At 47.9% G+C, this 19,683-nt stretch overlaps 1 protein-coding gene across 1 annotated transcript in view; it reads left to right on the top strand.

The window, feature by feature from the left end:
• Positions 1 to 19,683, top strand: part of Notch3 (notch receptor 3) — a 44,733-nt gene that overhangs the window by 20,116 nt on the left and 4,934 nt on the right. The window contains exons 21-31 of the mRNA XM_028783527.1: positions 1,164 to 1,296; positions 1,375 to 1,632; positions 1,716 to 1,834; positions 2,177 to 2,742; positions 3,449 to 3,781; positions 5,854 to 6,008; positions 6,276 to 6,498; positions 7,764 to 7,848; positions 10,362 to 10,524; positions 12,309 to 12,613; positions 13,486 to 13,633. Of these exons, the coding sequence (XP_028639360.1) occupies positions 1,164 to 1,296; positions 1,375 to 1,632; positions 1,716 to 1,834; positions 2,177 to 2,742; positions 3,449 to 3,781; positions 5,854 to 6,008; positions 6,276 to 6,498; positions 7,764 to 7,848; positions 10,362 to 10,524; positions 12,309 to 12,613; positions 13,486 to 13,633 (2,488 nt within the window). The remainder of the gene's footprint in view (positions 1 to 1,163; positions 1,297 to 1,374; positions 1,633 to 1,715; positions 1,835 to 2,176; positions 2,743 to 3,448; positions 3,782 to 5,853; positions 6,009 to 6,275; positions 6,499 to 7,763; positions 7,849 to 10,361; positions 10,525 to 12,308; positions 12,614 to 13,485; positions 13,634 to 19,683) is intronic.

Below are 19,683 nucleotides of genomic sequence, written 5' to 3'. Positions count from 1 at the left end.
CTCCTCCTCCTTCTTCTTCTTCTTCTTCTTCTTCTTCTTCTTCTATTTTTGACAGAGTTCACTATGTAGCCCTGGCTGGCTTAAACTATTAGAAATCTACCTACCTTTGCCTTGTTAGTGCTGGGATTAAAGGTGTTTGCAATCAAGCCTAGCATTCTTTTTTTTTTTTTTCCTCTTATGGATATATGTGTGTGTGGACTGTGTATACACAGGAGTGTGTGTGCAGAGGCTAAGGGAAGACATCAGGTGTCCCCCTCTATCACTTTACTTTGTTCCCCTGAAGTTCTCTCACTGAACCTCAAGTTAGGCTGGTGGTGAGTCCCAGTGATCCTCCTGTCTCCACCACCCCACACCTGGGTTACAGACATAGCAGATCACACCTAGCTTTTTAAGTGGGTCCTAAGGATTTGAACTCAAATCCTCATACTTGTGCAGCAAGTGCTCTTACCCACTGAGCCATCTCTGCAGCTCCTAATCCTCATGTCTTCATGAGTGGACTTGGGGCATGTGAGTTCTGTCTTCATTTCTGTGTCTCTCTCTGGGTCTGAGTGACTTGTCATTGTGTCTGGACATGTGATTTTGGGTACCTGGGTATTTTTCCTGCATGATTTCATGAACATATGTCCTGCTGTACTGAGTGTGCTGGTGGCCTTCCCAGTTTCACTCTGACCAAAAGCAACTTGAGGGAGGAAAGGACGTATTTCAACTTACAGGTTACTGCCCATCAGAGGGAAGCCACAGAAGGAGCCCAAGGCAGGGATCCACAGGCCAGCCTGAAGCAGGAACCCTAGACAGATGTTGCTTTCTGGCTTGCTTCCTTATACAGCTCAGGCCCACCTGGGGATGGGAGGCTGGGTCCCCCCACGTCAATCAGCAGTCAAGAGAGTGCCCCACAGACATGCTACAGGTCAATCTGAAGGAGGCAATTTCTCAAATGAGATTCCCTCTTCCTAGATATGTCTAGGTTTGGTTCAAGTTCACACACACAAAAAAATAACAAGCACAGTGTATTTCCTTGTTCTGGTTAAGTCTGCCCCTATATTGGCTGTGTGTTGGATGTCTGTGTGTGTCCTTTTGTGGTGGGATTCTGTGTGCTCTCAGGTATGCCCAGGCATGTCTGTGTCCCAAAGGGCTGAGTAAATTCCTTTCTTGCCTTGATACAGTGTCCAGCTGGCTATTCTGGTGACAATTGTGAGGATGATGTCAATGAGTGTGCTTCCCAGCCCTGCCAGAACGGAGGCTCCTGTATCGATCTTGTGGCCCACTATCTCTGTTCCTGTCCCCCTGGCACACTGGGTATGTTAAGGCCAGGGTTGGGGGGCAGGATAAGAGGGTGAGTCTGTAGCCTCCACTGACCACTCTCCTATGCCCTAGGAGTTCTCTGTGAGATCAATGAGGATGACTGTGGCCCAGGCCCATCCATGGACTCAGACCTCCGGTGCCTACACAATGGTACCTGTGTGGACCTGGTGGGTGGCTTCCGCTGTAACTGTCCCCCAGGTTACACAGGTTTGCACTGTGAGGCAGACATCAATGAGTGTCGCCCAGGTGCCTGCCATGCAACACATACCCGGGACTGCCTACAAGATCCAGGTGGGCACTTCCACTGCGTCTGCCATCCTGGCTTCACAGGTAAGTATGACAGGGAGACTGGCCAGGAACCTGATGTGGTTCTGCCATTGTAGTTGCTCCTCCTGCATCTATTTGTTCTGTAGGGCCTCGCTGTCAGACTGCTCTGTCCCCTTGTGAGTCCCAGCCATGTCAGCATGGAGGCCAGTGTCATACCAGCCTAGGCCGTGGAGGTGGGCTGACCTTCACCTGTCACTGTGTCCAGGTAGGTGGGACTGGTAGAGACGGAGGCCCTTGGGGAAAGAGAAGGCAGGTGGCTTAGGGAAGCATATGTCTATAAGGGAAAAGTGGAAGGCAAAGAGGTTCTAAGATGCTGAATATGTTTTGGAGTGTAACTTAGAGAAATTGTTGCCTCCTGGGGAAGGCCATGGCTTATCTTCAAAATGAGGTCGATAGAGGAAAGGGGAGGTTGCTGGAATTGGAGAAGTTGGGAGAGGGAAGGTCCTCATTTTTCAAGTCTTGACCTCCACCCTTCTCTCTCTCTTCTCCTTTCCTGTTTCTTCTCACTACCAATTTTTCTCTGTCGGTCCCCTTACCCCACCATTAGCCATTCTGGGGACTGCGTTGCGAGCGAGTGGCACGCTCCTGTCGAGAGCTTCAGTGTCCAGTGGGTATCCCATGCCAGCAGACAGCCCGTGGGCCGCGCTGTGCTTGTCCTCCTGGGCTGTCTGGGCCCTCCTGCCGGGTTTCTAGGGCATCACCCTCAGGAGCTACTAATGCCAGCTGCGCTGCTGCCCCTTGTCTGCATGGGGGCTCGTGCCTACCTGTACAGAGTGTCCCTTTCTTCCGCTGTGTATGCTCTCCGGGCTGGGGAGGCCCGCGTTGCGAGACCCCTTCCGCAGCCCCTGAAGTCCCTGAGGAACCACGGTGCCCACGAGCGGCCTGCCAGGCCAAGCGAGGGGACCAGAACTGCGACCGCGAGTGCAACAGCCCAGGCTGTGGCTGGGACGGCGGGGACTGCTCGCTGAACGTGGACGACCCCTGGAGGCAGTGTGAGGCACTGCAGTGCTGGCGTCTCTTCAACAACAGCCGGTGCGACCCGGCCTGCAGCTCTCCCGCCTGCCTCTATGACAACTTTGACTGCTACTCTGGTGGTCGCGACCGTACCTGCAAGTGAGCCCCTGAGTCCGTTCTTCTGTCCATCTATACGTTGCTCTGTCAGTGAGCCACATCTGTCCAGTCTGTCTGTTAGTCCGCTTTTGGATCGTCGGATGGGCTGTACCTTCATTTTTCACAGCTGTTACCACCAGGGCACTGATGGTTTCATATGCCTGTTTCCACCTATGTGCCTCATCGCTGCCCATTTATATTTTCACCTACACATAGTTTTGTCTTGTTTTTTAAAAAATAGGGTTTTACTATGTAGCCCTGGCTGGCCTAGAATTGGCTATGTAGATCAGGCTGACCCTGAACACACAGAGGCATCCTTGTCTCTGCCTCTGGAGTACTGGGATTAGAGGTAAATGCCGGCCTGTCTGGCTAACAAAGGGAGTCTGAGGCCAGCTTGAGATACATGACATCTTATCTTCAAATATTTATAATAAGATTTCTCACTGCATTTATTTGCATATATAATATTTAAACGCATATGCAAATATTCTAAAACTCTAATTTGAACTCTGAAACAGTTTTAGTCCCAAGTATTTCAAACTAGGAACACAAAACTTGTGGTTATGTAGTCAACTACTGCATTTGCAGAAAACATATGCAAAGACATTCCCCCTCACAACCCCATGCTAGCACTGTCCAGTACTGCTTTTCTCTGTGTGTGCATTTAGGTGACCCGAAGAATCTCTGACCTTGTGTTCTCTGTCCCCAGCCCAGTTTATGAGAAGTACTGTGCCGACCACTTTGCAGATGGCCGTTGCGACCAGGGCTGCAACACGGAGGAGTGTGGCTGGGATGGGCTGGACTGTGCCAGCGAGGTCCCGGCCCTTTTGGCCCGAGGCGTTTTGGTCCTCACAGTTCTTCTGCCTCCCGAGGAGCTGCTGCGCTCCAGTGCCGACTTCCTGCAGCGACTCAGCGCTATTCTGCGCACCTCCCTGCGCTTCCGCCTGGACGCGCGTGGACAGGCCATGGTCTTCCCCTACCACCGGCCAAGCCCTGGCTCTGAATCCCGGGTCCGTCGCGAGCTGGATCCAGAGGTGATTGGGTGAGTAACTGTGGCACAGGGCTGGGTACAGTGGTCAGGGCACCTATGATTCAGACCTTCTGTTTCACGCTTCTTAGTTGAGAGCGCTCTTGGCAATGCGTCTACCACAGGTTTTTCAGTGTCTATTGGGTTTACTTCTTTGATATGGGTGGGGTTCATCCTGTGTACACTACAGGGAGCCTGGCTGCAGCACTGAGATTTTACTCTTCAAATGCAGGTGACAACACCTTGTAGTGACAATGAGGAATGACTCTTAAGTATCAGTGTGCCGCTTGGGAGAGAGTAGGGAGGCTATCAGACAGGTGAGCGAGTGGTGTTGTAGAATTGCACCTTGGGGCTGGTGCTGCTCCACCAGGAGAGGCAGGCTGTCTTCAGAGCAGTTAAAGGTGCTTGTGGGCTTTTTTAAAAAATAACTTTAATTAAAAAGTATTTATTATTGTTAGGCAATGGTGGTACACACCTTTATTCCAGCACTTGGAAGACAGAGGCAGCTGGACCTCTGAGTTCCAGGACAGCCAAGGCTACACAAAAACAAGGCTACTCAAAAAACAAAACCAAAAGCAACAACAACAACAACAAAGGATTTATTATTGTGTGTATGATGTGTGTGTAGGTCCCCAAGTGCCACGACACTCAGGACACTGCGTGCATGTAGAGGTTAGAGGACAACACTGTGAAGCCAGCTCTCTCTTTTCATCAGGTTGTTAGACTTCCATGATAAGCACTTTGCCCTGTGAGCCATTTTCCTGGCTTATTTGTTATTTTCTTCTTGTTGTTTGTTTTATTTGTGTTTTATAGGCACTGGCCTGAAATTCAATCTGTAGCCCAGGTTGGCTTTGAACTCATGGTTCTCCTACCTCAGTCCTCTCAGGTACTAGGATTACAGGCACCCCTGACACTCACTCTCTCTCCTCCCCCCTCTCGTCTTTCTCCTCCCCCCTCATCTCATGATGGTGGTAGAACTTGCTCACTGGTGACCTTGTAGGGGAACCTGAAGTGGAAGAGGCATTTGTTGAGGGTGGACCAGGGCCTGAGGATTGGGCCCTGACAAGGAAAGGAGGGCTGAACTTTAGAGATTTGTGGTTTGTAGGTTTTGATTGGATACAGGTAGAAGTCAAGGAGATGGATGAGGTGATGCAAGGGCCCTTTCTTGCCTAAAGTGGCTTAGTGATGAGAACACATGGTGTTAAGCAGGGGTCACCTTGGAGGTTGCCATTCTTAGGGGGTCTTGAGGTATGGGGAGGAACCCAAGGAGATGACTGAGGGTTGAAGACACATACAAGACAACTGGGTATTGGAGGCCATTTGAAGGAAAGAAGGGAGAGTCAAGGAAGCAGGAGAGAAGGAGATGGAGAAGGAATCTAAGGAATCTTAGAGGCCTAAGGATTGAGGGACATTAGAGGATGTGACTCAGTGGTAGAGCACTTGCCTCATACATTCAAGGCCCCGAGTTCATCTCCAACACCACTGTCTTAGCTAGGGTTGTACTGCTGTGAACAGACACCATGACCAAGGCAACTCTTACAAGAACAACATTTAATTGGGGCTGGCTTACAGGTTCAGAGGTTCGGTCCATTATCATCAAGGCAGGAACATGGCAGCATCCAGGAGTAGTTGAGAGTTCTACGTCTTCATTTGAAGGCTGCTAGCAGCTAATGACTTCCAGGCAGCTAGAATGAGAGATTTATAACCCACACCCACAGTGACATATCTACTTCAACAGGGCCACATCCTGCCACTTCCTGGGCCAAGCATATACAAACCATCTCAACCACAAAAGAGGATAGAGGAGAAAAAGCAAGCTTTTAGAGAATCCATGACATGGTACATGGTGTAGCAAAGGGCTACACCAAAGACTCCACCAGGGCGAATGAAGATGTTATTGAATTCATAGCTTTGGGACACTGGTGACCAAAATACCTGTTGAGAGAGACAGTGGGGTTGGATGTCAGCTGAGAGTTGGGTGAGTGGTAGAGACTTGAAGAGAGTAGAGACGGAAGTGGCTTTCTGAGGTTGGGTGTCTAGGATGTTATAGACAAGTGTTGACCTTTTGGGTCCCTCTGTCACCGCAGCTCTGTAGTGATGCTGGAGATCGACAACCGGCTCTGTCTGCAGTCAGCTGAGCATGCCCACTGCTTCCCTGATGCCCAGAGTGCTGCCGACTACCTGGGAGCCTTGTCAGCAGTGGAGCGACTTGATTTCCCATACCCACTTCGGGATGTGCGAGGTGAGGTGGGAAGAGGGACATTAGAGCATGTAGCCCCAGAGTACGGTTGACTCCCCATGAGTAAAACCCCATCTGCTGGCTGAAGCCCTGTCCCATAGCTAAGCCAACCCCACAGGTAAGAGCCACTTAAAATCAAAACCTTACCTGTAGCCCAGCTCCATGGCTACAGCCCTGCTTATAGCTGTGCATCGCCCCTGGCTGAGATCCGCATGCTTGTTCCTGCCCTGCTGCTTGGCTGAAGGCTCATCTGCTGCTTCCATCCCACAGGAGAGCCATTGGAGCCGCCAGAGCAGAGTGTGCCTCTGCTGCCACTGCTGGTGGCAGGGGCCGTCTTTCTACTGGTCATCTTCATCCTGGGTGTCATGGTTGCCAGGCGCAAGCGAGAGCACAGCACCCTCTGGTTCCCTGAGGGTTTTGCATTGCACAAGGACATAGCTGCTGGCCACAAGGGCCGGAGGGAGCCTGTGGGACAAGATGCATTGGGCATGAAGTAAGAACCTTGTCTGCTCTATATCCCAGCTATGGGGTCCTTTCAAGCTCTGAATCATATCCACCTCTGTCATATTCCAACCTCTGACCCCAACCTAACTTTAACTACAGACTCCATCTGGTGCTTCAGTGTTAATCCTCTTGACCTATGACCCTATGATCCCTGGGGATTGCCCCGACCCCTGACTCTTGATTTGATTTACTATCTCTGTCCATTTCCTGATTCATATCTTTCCCCGACCCCGTCCTGAACTAGCCTCACAAAATTCATCCTTATTCATTCCTGTGTGACTACTGACCTCAAGATTTCTGTCATTTCAGCCTGTGCCTGAGCAGGAGGACTGTGTGTATCTGTGATGATTCCTGAATCATCTCTGGCTTCCACCTGCCTGCACCTTTGACCTCAGACCCCTGTTTCCACCCAATCCTGTGTTAATTCCCTTGTGGTCCTCAATCTCAAGCCTTCAACTTGACTTAGCCCTCAATACCTATAACCATATTCTGATCTTACCCCTTCCCTATGACACTATGACTCCTGTCTCCTCATCATGACATTTCAATCCTGGCTATCCTGTTTGTCACGAGAATAACTCCTCTTCCATGAGCTTGAGAGGATGCCTTCCTCTGCCCCCTGCAGTTTGCCTCATCCATTCTCATGTATCCACGTTCCATTGTGTGTGCCACTCCCGACTCTGAGTTCACCTTAAGATTCTGGACACCTCAGACTGGAGGTGTGGCTCAGTACTTTAAGTGATTGCTGAGCAGGTGTGAAGACTAAAGTTTGGATCTCTAGAACTTGTATAAATGCCATAAATCCTTCAGTGCTCAGTGGACACAATAGCCTGACTTGGAAGGTGGAGTCCTGGTCCCTAGAGCAAGCTGACTAGTGAGTCTAGTCATATCAGTGAGCTCTTGGTTTGACTGAGAGACCCTGCCTCGATGACCAAGACTAAGGAGAGATTGAAGATGTTTCCTGTTTATCAACCTCAGACCAGTACACCTACATGCACACTTGTGCACCCAAAACACGCACATGCACACACAGATGAAAAAAGAAAACATTTTGATTGCCACCTGACATGATTCCTGCAACTTCATCTCTATCCTTCAATTCATCATTGGAATCTTTGTCAATCTCCTCACTTCCTGACCCCTGACCCTGACCTGCCTCTATGACCTCTGCTTGAACCGAACCCTAAATCCTCCTCCCATGCCAGATGTCTCTAGTGTACTTTCTCACGTCTTCTTCTTCCTGTTTTCTCCAAGGAACATGGCCAAGGGTGAGAGTCTGATGGGGGAGGTGGCCACAGATTGGAATGACTCAGAATGCCCAGAAGCCAAGAGACTGAAGGTATTACCTGCTTCTCTGACTCTTTCCTTCAGGGATCTAAGTTGGGACTCCCTGGTCAACTAGAGAGCCCAGGGAAGTCTCTCTTCTCTTTATTGCCTCAGCCCCAGATAATTACCTCATCCGTGTGACCTCATTTTCTTCTGGCTTTGTTGCCGTGTTAGGAGGAACAGAGATTTGCCGTGGGTTCCCTGGGTGGATGGGAGTTCCCCTTCTCCATCTGGTTCCTCCTCATACAGAGTCCTGCTCCCAGGCCTGCCTAGGGTCACCCTAGAGCAGCAGCTCTTAACCTGTGAGTTGTGACCCCTTGGGGGGGGGGTGTTTAATAACCCTTTCACAGGAGTTACCTAAGACCAATGAAAAACACGGATGTTTACATTACAATTTGTAACGGTAACAAAATTACAGTTATGAAGTAGCAATGAAAATGATTTTATAGTTGGGGGTCACCATAACATGAAGAACTGTATTAAAGGGTCACAGCATTAAGAAGAATAAGAACCATTGCCCTAGAGGGAACACCCTTGCCCACAGAGTGATTGCTTTTTCTGTTTTTTTGCCCAGCCTGTAAGTGTCCCCAGCTGGTCCAGGGTTGCATATCTTTAGGAGCCACACTCATTTGGGCTGTGCTCTCCAGTTTCAGAAGGCTTAGTTGGTAAAGAAAGAAAAGAAAGCCGGGTGTCCTGGGTACACTGGTAGTCTGAGTGTTAGTGAGGTGGGGAGAGCAAACTCCTGGCTGCTCAGCTTGCCTAGCCTTTTTGGCAAGTTCCTAGTCAGTGGGACCCTGTCTCATAAAGGAAGATGGATAGTGCCAAAAACTGGTGGCGCACACCTTTAGCCCCAGCACTTGGGAGGCAGAGGCAGGTGGATTTCTGAGTTCGAGCCTGGTCTACAGAGCAAGTTCCAGGACAGCCAGGGCTACACAGAGAAACCCTGTCTCAGAAAATAAAATAATAACAGTAATAAAAAGACGGACAGCGCATGAGAGCAATGGTTCTTTGGCTTCCATATACACGTGTGCACACACACACACACACACACTCACGTGCACACACACACACACACACACACACACACACACACACACACACAAGCTCGCATACACATGCAACCTGAGGGCTGGGCAATGTGTAAAGAAAGAAAAGGTCTTCCTGCCTCAGCTTCTCCAGCAGGTTTGGGTTGCAGCATCCAGCCTCCAAATTTCCTTCACTAGGGATCCGAAGTATCCAAAGTTGGAGGGCTGCATTTAATTTTTTTTTTAAAATTCTAACTATTTTGCCTTTTCTATTTATTTATACTTATTTTAAAAAATTGGAGACTAGAGAGATGGCGCAACAATTAAATGCTGGCTGCTCTTCCAGAGGACCTGTGTTTGATATTCAGCACCCACATAGACGTCTGATGTCCTATTATAGATGTCTGATGTCTTCTTCTGGTCTCCCAGGGCACCAGACATGCATGTGGCGCAATACCCATGCACATAATTTAAAACACATTGTAAAAAATTCATATCTTATAATTTTCATGTATGTGTCGGTACATATACCACAGTGTTTGTGCAAAGGTCAAGGAACAACTTAGGAGAATCAGTTTTCTTCTAATATCATGTGGGTCCCCTGTGTTCAGATCAGGTCATCAGGCTCAGCAGCAGTTGTGCTTGCGTGCTGAACCATCTTGCTGGCCTAGAACTGACTGACTATACAAACCAGACTGGAATTCATAGAGCTCCACCTGCCTCTGCCTCCGGTGCTGGTGGTGTTAATCGTGTGCCACCACACCCAGTGTTCTTTTTGTTTTTGAGTCTTAGCATGTAGGTCAGACTGGTTTCAGACTATCCTGCCTCAGCTCCATGAGTGCTAGATTACAGGAGTGTGTCACCATGGCAGCTTCATTTTATTGATTTAAAACATTTACATTCACTTATTACTTATTTTGTGTGGTGGCATGTGAGCCACATTGCGAGTGTAGGGGCCAGGGGACAACTGTGGGAGTTATTTTCTTTCCACTGTGTGGATTCCAGGGATCAAACTCAGGTCATCAGGCTTGGTGGCAAGTTATCTCTTGTTTTGGTAACTTAATTAAAAATATCTTTTTTTATTTTAAAAAATATTTATTTGTGTTTTTTTGTTTTATTTTGTTTTTATTTTTTTGAGACAGGGTTTCTCTGTGTAGTGTTGGCTGCCCAGGATCTCACTCTGTAGACAAGGCTGGCCTCGAACTCAGAGATCTGACTACTTCTGCCTCTAGAGTGCTGGAATTAAACTGTGTGCCCCACTGCCACCCAGCTAAATATTTGTTTTGTGTACATGTGCACATGTTGGTGTGTGTGGGGCATGTGTGCCATGGCAGTGTGTGGAGAGCCACATTTAACCTGCAAGTCCATTGACCCGTTGTCCATGGTCTCCTAACCTGGATACAGCTTCATCAGCAACGCCCGTGGGAATGCCCACCCCTTTCTGGTACTGCCTCTCCCACCATCAAGTGGGAGATGAGAGCCTGTATCTGCATCCCTCCAGGTAGAGGAGCCAGGCATGGGGGCTGAGGAGCCTGTGGACTGCCGCCAGTGGACCCAACACCACCTGGTTGCTGCTGATATCCGTGTGGCACCAGCCATGGCGCTGACTCCACCTCAAGGAGATGCCGATGCAGATGGCATGGATGTCAACGTCCGTGGGCCTGGTGAGTGTGCCTCCCCAAAGAGGCCCTCCTTGGCTTTACCTGCTGCATCACATATGGGGATTCTGGGAGTGTCTGGGCTCTGTACCTGGTGTGTGTGTTAAGCCAGACTTTAGGTTGTAAGTGATTAGAAGAACACCATGCCAAGTAAAACAGAATGTAAGCTCGCATGCAACTGAAAACCTTGAGGATATTTGGATCCTGGAGTTTTTTTTTTTTAAGTGAGATTAAGATTTCCTACTTCTTTTATTTTCTTTCTTTCTTTTTCTTTTTCTTTTTTTTTTTCAAGACAGGGTTCTCTGTGTAGCCCTGGCTGTCCTGGAACTCACTCTGTAGACCATCCTGGCCTCGAACTCAGACCCTTACTTCTGCCTCTTGAGTGCTGGGACTAAAGGTGTTTGCTTCCCTACCCCCAGCTTTTTCTTTCTCTTCCTTCTTTTCTTCCTTCCTTCCTTCCTTCCTTTCTTTTTCTTCCTTCCTTCCTTCCTTCCTTCCTTCCTTCCTTTCTTTCTTCCTTTCTTTCTCTCCCTTCCTCCCTTTTTTCTTTCCTTCCCTCCCTTCTTCCTTTCTCTCCTCTTTCCTCTCTCCTCTTCCTCCCCTCCTCTTCTTCCTTGTCTTCCTCCACTTCCTTTCTTTTTCCCCCTGAGACAGGGTTTCTCTGTGTAGCCCTGCCTGTCCTGGAACTTATTCTGTAGACTAGGCTGGCTTCAAACTCACAGAGATCTACCCACCTCAGCCTCTGGGATTAAAGGCTTGTTCCAGCACCACCTCTGCCTGGCTCCTTCTCCTCCTCCTCTTCTTCCTCCTCACCCTCCTCTTGTTATTCTTTTATATAAGATTTCACTATATAGTCCTGGAACTCATTATGTAGATCAGGTTGTGATCTTCTTGATAGAGATCCCCCTGCCTCTGCTCCCCCCACCCCCAGTGCTGAGTGCTGGAATTAAATGTATATGCCATCATACCCAGCTGGGATTTATTTAAAAATCATATCCAGGGCTGGTGAGATGGCTCAGTGGTTAAGAGCACTGACTGCTCTTCCAGAGGTCATGAGTTCAAATCCCAGCAACCACATGGTGGCTCACAACCATCTGCAAAGAGATCTGATGCCCTCTTGTGGGGTGTCTGAAGACAGCTACAGTGTACTTATAATAAATAAATAAATAAATAAAGTTTAAAAAAAACAAAGCAAATAAATCTTTAAAAAAAAAAATCATATCCATTTGTGTGTATTAGTGCACTCGGAGGTCAGAAGAGCCCTTCCTGGAGTTGATTATCTCCTATCTCACTCTGGGTCCTAGGGATCACATTCATGCTGTCTGGGTTTTCCACAGCTGCTTTATCCACTAAGCTCCTGGATCCTGGATGTTTACCCCCCCCCCCGCCCTCATCCAGACCCAACCCCCTTAGCTTCAGCCATACAGCTTGTCAGGAAAGTCTCAGAACAGTTCTGACAGAGTGGACTAGAACCATGTACTTATTCTTGGACCAATCAATGTGGCTAGGGCCTATAATATGCAGATAAACCAGTCCCTGTCTGGTCTAAGTAGGGCTTGATACTCGGGAATGCATGAGAAGGAAAACTAGGGATAAGGTGGTACCTTTCCCCTTTATTCTAAGCTCTCTGCTTCCTGGGATCACTTTTGTGATAAATAATGTAATCTTTGCAATTGGGAGAATTGACCTCTGTCTCTGGTGCTATGTGTCCCAGCTGCATCTAGTACAGTGCCCCTGACATTTGCCCCAGGAAGACCCCTATGCCTGTGACACACTACTGGTCCCTGCAGATGGCTTCACCCCACTTATGTTGGCCTCCTTCTGTGGGGGAGCCCTGGAGCCAATGCCAGCTGAGGAGGATGAGGCGGATGACACATCAGCCAACATTATATCAGATCTGATCTGCCAAGGGGCCCAGCTTGGGGCACGAACTGACCGAACTGGTGAGACCGCCCTGCATTTGGCTGCCCGCTACGCTCGAGCAGATGCAGCCAAGCGACTGCTGGATGCTGGGGCAGACACCAATGCCCAGGATCATTCAGGCCGCACCCCTCTGCACACTGCAGTGACAGCAGATGCTCAAGGTGTCTTCCAGGTGAGAGAGGCATGTCTCTTCAGAGCTTCTGGGTGGGGATCAGACACACCTAGATTTGAAATCTGGTCTGTCTTGCAAAGCTTTTGTCCTTTGGAAATAGGAATATCTGGGACACATTGCCTATCGGGGATAGTCTCACCTAGATTTTTTTTTTTTTTTTTATTTCAGGACAGGGTTTCTCTGTGTAGCCCTGGCTGTCCTGGCATTCACTCTGTAGACCAGGCTGGCCTTGAACTCAGAGAGATCCACTTGCCTCTGCCTCCAGAGTGCTGGGATTAAAGGCATACACCATTAACACTGAATAGATATTTTGTTTAAAGTATCATTAAAATTACATTCATTTGATGTGTGTGTGTGTATGTGTGATGTTGTATGGTTTGTGTGTGTTTATGTGGCATACGTGCACCTGTGTGTGCACATGCCAATCGTCCAGCTTGCAGAGCCAGTGGAGGCTGTTGGATGCTCTGTTCTACCATGCACCACCTAATCTTTTAAGACACAGGTCATCGGTGAGCCTGGAGTTGAGCAGGTGGCCAGCAAGCTCTCTTGATCCTCTTGCCTTCTCCCACATAGCCCTGGGGTTATATTCACATATGGCCAAGTCTGGCTTTTTATGTGGACTTTGGGCTCTGAAGTCAGGTGCTTGTCCCCTGAGCCATCTCCCTGGCCTTCCACATCACACTGTTATTTAAATCCAGTTTGAATGAGCATATTTCTGATTTACAATGTGCTTAGCAGGGATATCACCTCATTTTAAGTCAGGAAATATCTGTAGCTCATGAGTTCCAAAGCTGTGGTGTTTGGGGCCCTCAGGGTGCTGTGTACTCCTTTCCCTTGGCATGATGTCCTGCCATGGCTTTTGTTGTTGTTAGATTCTCATCAGGAACCGCTCCACTGACCTGGATGCCCGAATGGCAGATGGCTCGACTGCACTGATCCTGGCAGCCCGCCTGGCAGTGGAGGGCATGGTGGAAGAGCTCATTGCCAGTCATGCCGATGTCAATGCAGTGGATGAGCTTGGTAAGTGCTGAGGAGGGTGGGTAAGGCCCGTGAGCACTGCTGCTGTGGGTGGGTAAGGCCCGTGAGCATTGCTGCTGTGGGTGGGTAAGGCCCGTGAGCACTGCTCCTGTGGGTGGGTAAGGCCCGTGAGCACTGCTTCTGTGGGTGGGTAAGGCCCGTGAGCACTGCTGCTGTGGGTGGGTAAGGCCCGTGAGCACTGCTGCTGTCTTAGTGTGAACTCACACCTATGCTGACAGCAAGCATGTGTTTAGTTATGCACACCAGGGCTCCCACACGGATGGAACAGGACCCACAGGGTGCCTCTAGTTCAGAAAACAAGTGGACTCCCTAACACATACTCCTTTCTTCTCCTTCTCCTTCCCTCCCCTTCCTTTCTCTACCCTTCCCTTCCTTTCCCCTCCCCCACTCCTTGACCCCGTCCCCTCCTCCTATAAGTCTACTCTACTTTCACATGTGACACTCCTCTTCCTCCCCTTCTGCGTGTGCTTCTTTCTAGAGTCCCTATATTGAGTTTCTTGATCAAACATGAAGTGCTTGTCTTTGAGTCTGACTTATTTCACTTACTGTTATGTTCTCCAGTTTTATCAATTTCTTGAAGACTGTTTAATTTGACTCCCCCTACTTTTGATGCATGCAAGCTAGGCTTGCCTTCAACTCACTATGTAGCCAAAGATTTTGAAATTTGGATCCTCCTGCCTCTGTTTCCCAAGTTAGACATTTGTCACCAGAGCCAACTCAATTTCTTAATTTGTTTTGGTTGAGCAACACTACATTGTAGGCAGTGTTGGTGGGCACCTAGGTTGAGTAACACTCCACTGTAGGCAGTGTTGGTGGGCACCTAGGTTGAGTAACACTCCACTGTAGGCAGTGTTGGTGGGCACCTAGGCTGAGTAACACTCCATTGTGGCCCATTCCCTGTTGTCCTAGTCTTGTTCTGGGACCTCCTTCTTCATTCCTGTCCCACCTGAGACTCTCTCATGTCCTGGCATGGAAGTACCACCCTTTGCTCTCCTGCCCAGCTACAGGATATTCAGCTCTTTATTTAACCAACCAGGAGGTGATGCAGAACAATGATTTACAAAATACCAAATCATACCAGAGTCTGGACTGTAACCAGATCTCTGGGAACAGAAATCGGCATATAAATACACAGTGCACAAGGCATCCCCCCACAGGACACTTCTTCATCAACTGGAGCTGAAAGTTCCTCCTCTGCTCACACTAACCAAACTTGCTTCTCAGTGTGCTGCACTCCAAGCCTGTCTAGCTGTTTTGTTAAGGAAATGGACTCTCCTGGTACCTGCTAGACAGTGGGATAAACTTGCATGTGGTGATCTGTGGGGGCAGCTGCCTGGTAGTGGCCTGCTTGTCTTGGGTCTCTCATGAGCAAGGGTCACAACAAGCTGTCCTTGTTTGCAAGGCCTCACACAGCTGTAGACACTCTAAGGCTCTCATCTTCATCAGCATGGACATCTATGTTTGGGTAACTCATGGTCTGTTGTGTTGGATGAAGGTCTGTGCTGTGCACTCCAGCATGTGGGACAGCATCCCACAGGAGTATCCCAACTCTACTGTTACTGAGAAGGGTGGGCTTCTTTCCTGTATCCTTTGTTTCAACAATAAAAGGATTCAGAAATGGTCTCAGAAGGAAGCTCAAACACAATTAGACTAGAGTTTGATAGAAAAGCAACAGAGCTGGCAAACTGTAAGTCTCCTTGGAGCAGAAAGATGGAGAAGGAGAAGATAAATTCATGTCTTTTGAGATGGGGCTGGAAAGCAGCAGCCTGGTGGGAGCTGAGGGAGATGTGAGCTTCAGAGGACAGGTGAGGGCTCATGTCCAGGCTTTAGCCAGTATCTGAAAGAAAAGAGCACACACATGCATGTATACACACACACACACACACACACACACACACACACACACACACACAAACCCATATATATACAGAAAAAGAAAAAATATTCAGAAAAGCTGGCAGGCTGCATAGTGGCAGGAAAATTGGGCAAGCAACTGCTTTGAGGGAGGGGCTCCTAAGAAGGAAAAATTAAGAGGATAATTAGTCCTCTCTTGTCCTTAGCATGTTTTCAGGTAACTCAGATTTCTTGGAGGGACAAAGGCAGACTTCTGGACAGATAATTAACAGGCTTTATTGGGATACCTTTAAAAAATAATTTATATTTATTTTATGTGTAGGGTGTTTTGCCTGCATGTATGTCTGTGCATTCCATGCATGCAGTGCCCACACAGGCCAGAAGAGGGCAACAGATCCTCTGAAACTGGAGTTACAGACAGTTGTGATCCGTTATGTGGGTGCTGGGGACTGAACCTGAGTTGGAAGATCAGCCAGTACTCCTAACCACTGAGCTATCTTCCCAGCTCCCTGAACTAACTCGTAAAAGGAGACAGTCGCATGTAGCATGTTGGGCTTCTACCAAGGATTGGAACTAGAACTCAGATTCTATTTAAGAAGCAGCTTTGCATTAGTGGGCCTCAACAAACTCAGACACCCCCAGCTTTTTATATGGTAATTTGAATTCAACTGAATGGCAAGCTGATGTCTCTCCAAAGTAGTCTAAGACTACTGTAACAGGCAAATGACCTTGAGACTGGGGGTCATTCATGGTTGATGTTAGCTAATTTTTAAAAGGCAGCTATAGAGAGACCAAAGGTAGAGAGAGGCTTGATCTGACTTAAGGTGAGACTGAGGGCATCTTGTCACTGGTATGTGTGGATGGCTGAAATGCCTATAGGGGAAGACGGGATGTGCCCTTTTATGGGAGAGAAATGACTTCTGTAGTCCACAAGGGAAGCTGGGAAGTGTAGTCCTTCAGCAGGAAACTCGGTCCTAATTCTGAGAGGATATAAAAAAAAATGCAGGGCAAGATCTGGCCTGGGGTGAAAGAGATGAAGGTCCTTTTTCTACACAGCATCTAAACAGTCCTTTTGCAGATGTGTTAGGAACGAATGGAGTTGTTGTGGGGTGAGAGCCACTGGGAAGCGTGCTTGGAAATTTTTGCTTGGGTTCAGTAAGTAAAACATGTAAAAGACAGGGTAAAAATGTAAGTATGACAATGTGAGGAGGAAAGGGGTCATCCAGGGGAGGAGCCAGAGTGGGAGGAAACTAGAAGGAATTTTTGTCTGATCCCTGTGTCTTTAGGCCCCGTTTCAAACCAGACAGCATTTGTTGGTGTGAAAGCAGCACTGTCTGAGGAGGGCACAGGGCCCATCCTTAGCAGCAGTTGGAGCTAGTCCTTCTTAACTGTGGAGTACCAGATCAGACAATGAGTTGACCCCTTCCTAGAGGGTGTTCAGCTGATCTGAGCTGGTGACACAGAGAAGTTCATTGATGCAAAAGAGGCTTCAGTCCAGCTGTTTTAGTTCTGAGTCCTGAGTCTGAGCAAGAAGAGGGGTGACTTGGATGATTCGTGGCCCACGAGTCCCCCTTAGATGTCATCCGAACTGCTGTTAGGTGTTGGGGGCACTGACCTCTGTAACTGCTTTAAGGCTGACAGAAGTGGGACGAGGGGATCGGCCATCAGACTGCCTCAGAAGAGGGTCCATCCAGGGGGTCATGGTAGAACTTAAGAGTTGGCAAGGATCCAGAACACAAGTCACAGGGTAATAACTAAACAGCTTAATGGAGACCATTAAGAGACAAAGTTACAGGAGGAAAACTTTTACATCAATATTCATATGAGTTGAATACAACTGGACAACTGGCTGCACCAGAGTTCTGCAGAAGGATAAGGCAGCTCTAAGTGGCTCTTTGTATGCATTAGAATCCTGACAGCTGAGAATGCTGTAGCTCAGTGCTGGTCACTAGACCGTCCTCTGAGAATTAGAAGACATACTTGTTGGGCTAGGCTGGTTTGGCTGCTACTGGCCACTTGTGGCTGTTGGGTACTTGAAAACTAGCTTGGACAAAGGAAGAGCTAAGTTTTCTTTTAGTTCATTCAATGTTTAAAATACTGGACCAGGGATATAGCTTAGTTGATGAACTAATCCTGCCACGTTCTTTCTCTACCACCACATAAAATTAGGCATGTTAATGTTAGGCAGGGCCTGTCTGCAGTCAGGAGGACCAGAAGTAGTTCAGTCATCTTCAGCTGCATAGTGAGTTACAGTCCAGCCTAGGATACTTGAGACTTTGGAGTTTTTTTTAACGTTTTAAAAAATATTAGTTAATTTATTTTATGTATATGAGTACACTGCAGCTGTCTTCAGACATATCAGAAGAGGGCATTGGATCCCCATTACAGATGGCTGTGAGCCACCATGTAGTTGCTGGAAATTGAACTCAAGACCTCTAGAAGATCAGCCAGTGCTCTTAACTACTGAGCCGTCTCTCCAGCCTCTGAGACCTTGTCTTAAACAACAACAGCAGCAGCAGCAACATTAGCAGTTAAAAGTCCATGCTGTTCTTTCAGAGGACCTGACAGGAGTTCTTAGCACTTAAGTTGGGTTACTCACAACCACCTATAATTCTAGCTCCAGGAATCTGATGCCCTCTTCTAGACTCTGCAGATACCTGCACTCACATGTAATCCCCCTGTGCAAACACACATATGCACATAACTAAAAATAATAAAAATAAATAAATCTTAAAAGAAACAGCCCACCCAGAACAGGCAATATAGAAAATAAAGACAGAAAGCATATCGACAATTTCCTAAGGCTTGGGATGGAAGGGGACTGATCAATGATGGACAATCAAAGTGGTGAAAATGTTGTAAAAATTGATTAATTGATTGTAAATTATCACTCAACAAGAATGTATTGTCTTGTATATATACAGGAAAATATATTAAAAATAAAAATTTTGAGACATAGTCCTAGTTAGTGTTAACTGTCAACTTGACATAGCCTAGAGTCTTTGAGAAGTGTGTCTCAGTTGAGGGATTGCTCAGATCAGTGTGAAAGTGTCTTGATTGTTAACTGATTTAGGAGGGCTCAGCCCACTGTGGGCAGCACTGTTTCTGGGGCATGTGAGCCTGAGCTATACAGGAAAGTTAGCTAAGGATGAGCTTGCAAGTGAGCTGGCTGGCACGCACCATCCTGCATTGTTTCTGCTGTGCTTTGTCTGGGAAGTGAGCTCCTTAGTTGGAGGTGATGCTGTGGAACCTGCCTTCAAGATACTGCCTTACTTCACTCTATGATGTATTGTGATCTAGGAGTATAAGCCAGACAGGTCCCAAGTGCTGGGGTTACCGCTGTGTGTCAACACACTGTTTATACAGTGCTAGGGATTAAATCCACAGCTTCATCATGCCAGATAAGCACCCTACTGACGGATCTACAAGTCGCAGCACATGTTCTGAATAGTCTATATTTAAAAACCTTTCTTATATAAAAAACATGCAAATAAATAATATCATATATAAAGCTGGAGACATGGCTCAGTCCTTGAGAGCACTGGCTGCTCTTACAGAGGATCTGAGTTCAGGTCCCAGCACTCACATAGTGACTTACAACTTCCTGTAACTCCAGATCCTTGGGCACTGCAGTCACATGCACATACCCTCACATGTGCCCGGGCACATGCATGTGTGTGTGTGCTTGGCCCAAGGAGACTTGAGAATGGTGCCAGATGTCCTTCTTTATCACTCTCTGCCTATGTTTGTTTGTTTGTTTGTTTGTTTGAGACAGTCTCACTCTGATGCCCTGGTTGGTTTGGGACTTGCTCTGTAGACCAGGCTGACCTCAAACCCATAGAGATCCATCTACTTCTGTCTCCTGAATCCTTCAATTAAAAGTGTGTGCCACCATAGTCAGCCTCTCTGTCTATGCTTTGAGGCAAGGTCTCTCTTTGAATCCAGAGATCACATTTCTCTGCTAGGCTAGAAGTCACTGAATCCCAGTGACCCTCCTGTTTCTGCTCTCCACCACAAGCTGGGGTTCAGGCGCACACAGAGCACTCAGCTTGTCACTTGAGCCCTGAGATCTGAACTCAGGTCAAGGTGATTGTGCAATAAGTAGTCTTAACCACTGAGCTACCTCTCCAGCCTCCAAACTTTTGTATTTGAAAGATTCATTTTTAGTCAGTTATGTT

Source organism: Grammomys surdaster, unplaced genomic scaffold, assembly GCF_004785775.1.
Source record: "Grammomys surdaster isolate TR1022 unplaced genomic scaffold, NIH_TR_1.0 1149, whole genome shotgun sequence".
Classification (NCBI taxonomy): Eukaryota; Metazoa; Chordata; class Mammalia; order Rodentia; family Muridae; genus Grammomys; species Grammomys surdaster.
This window is presented reverse-complemented; position numbering and strand designations above follow the sequence as displayed.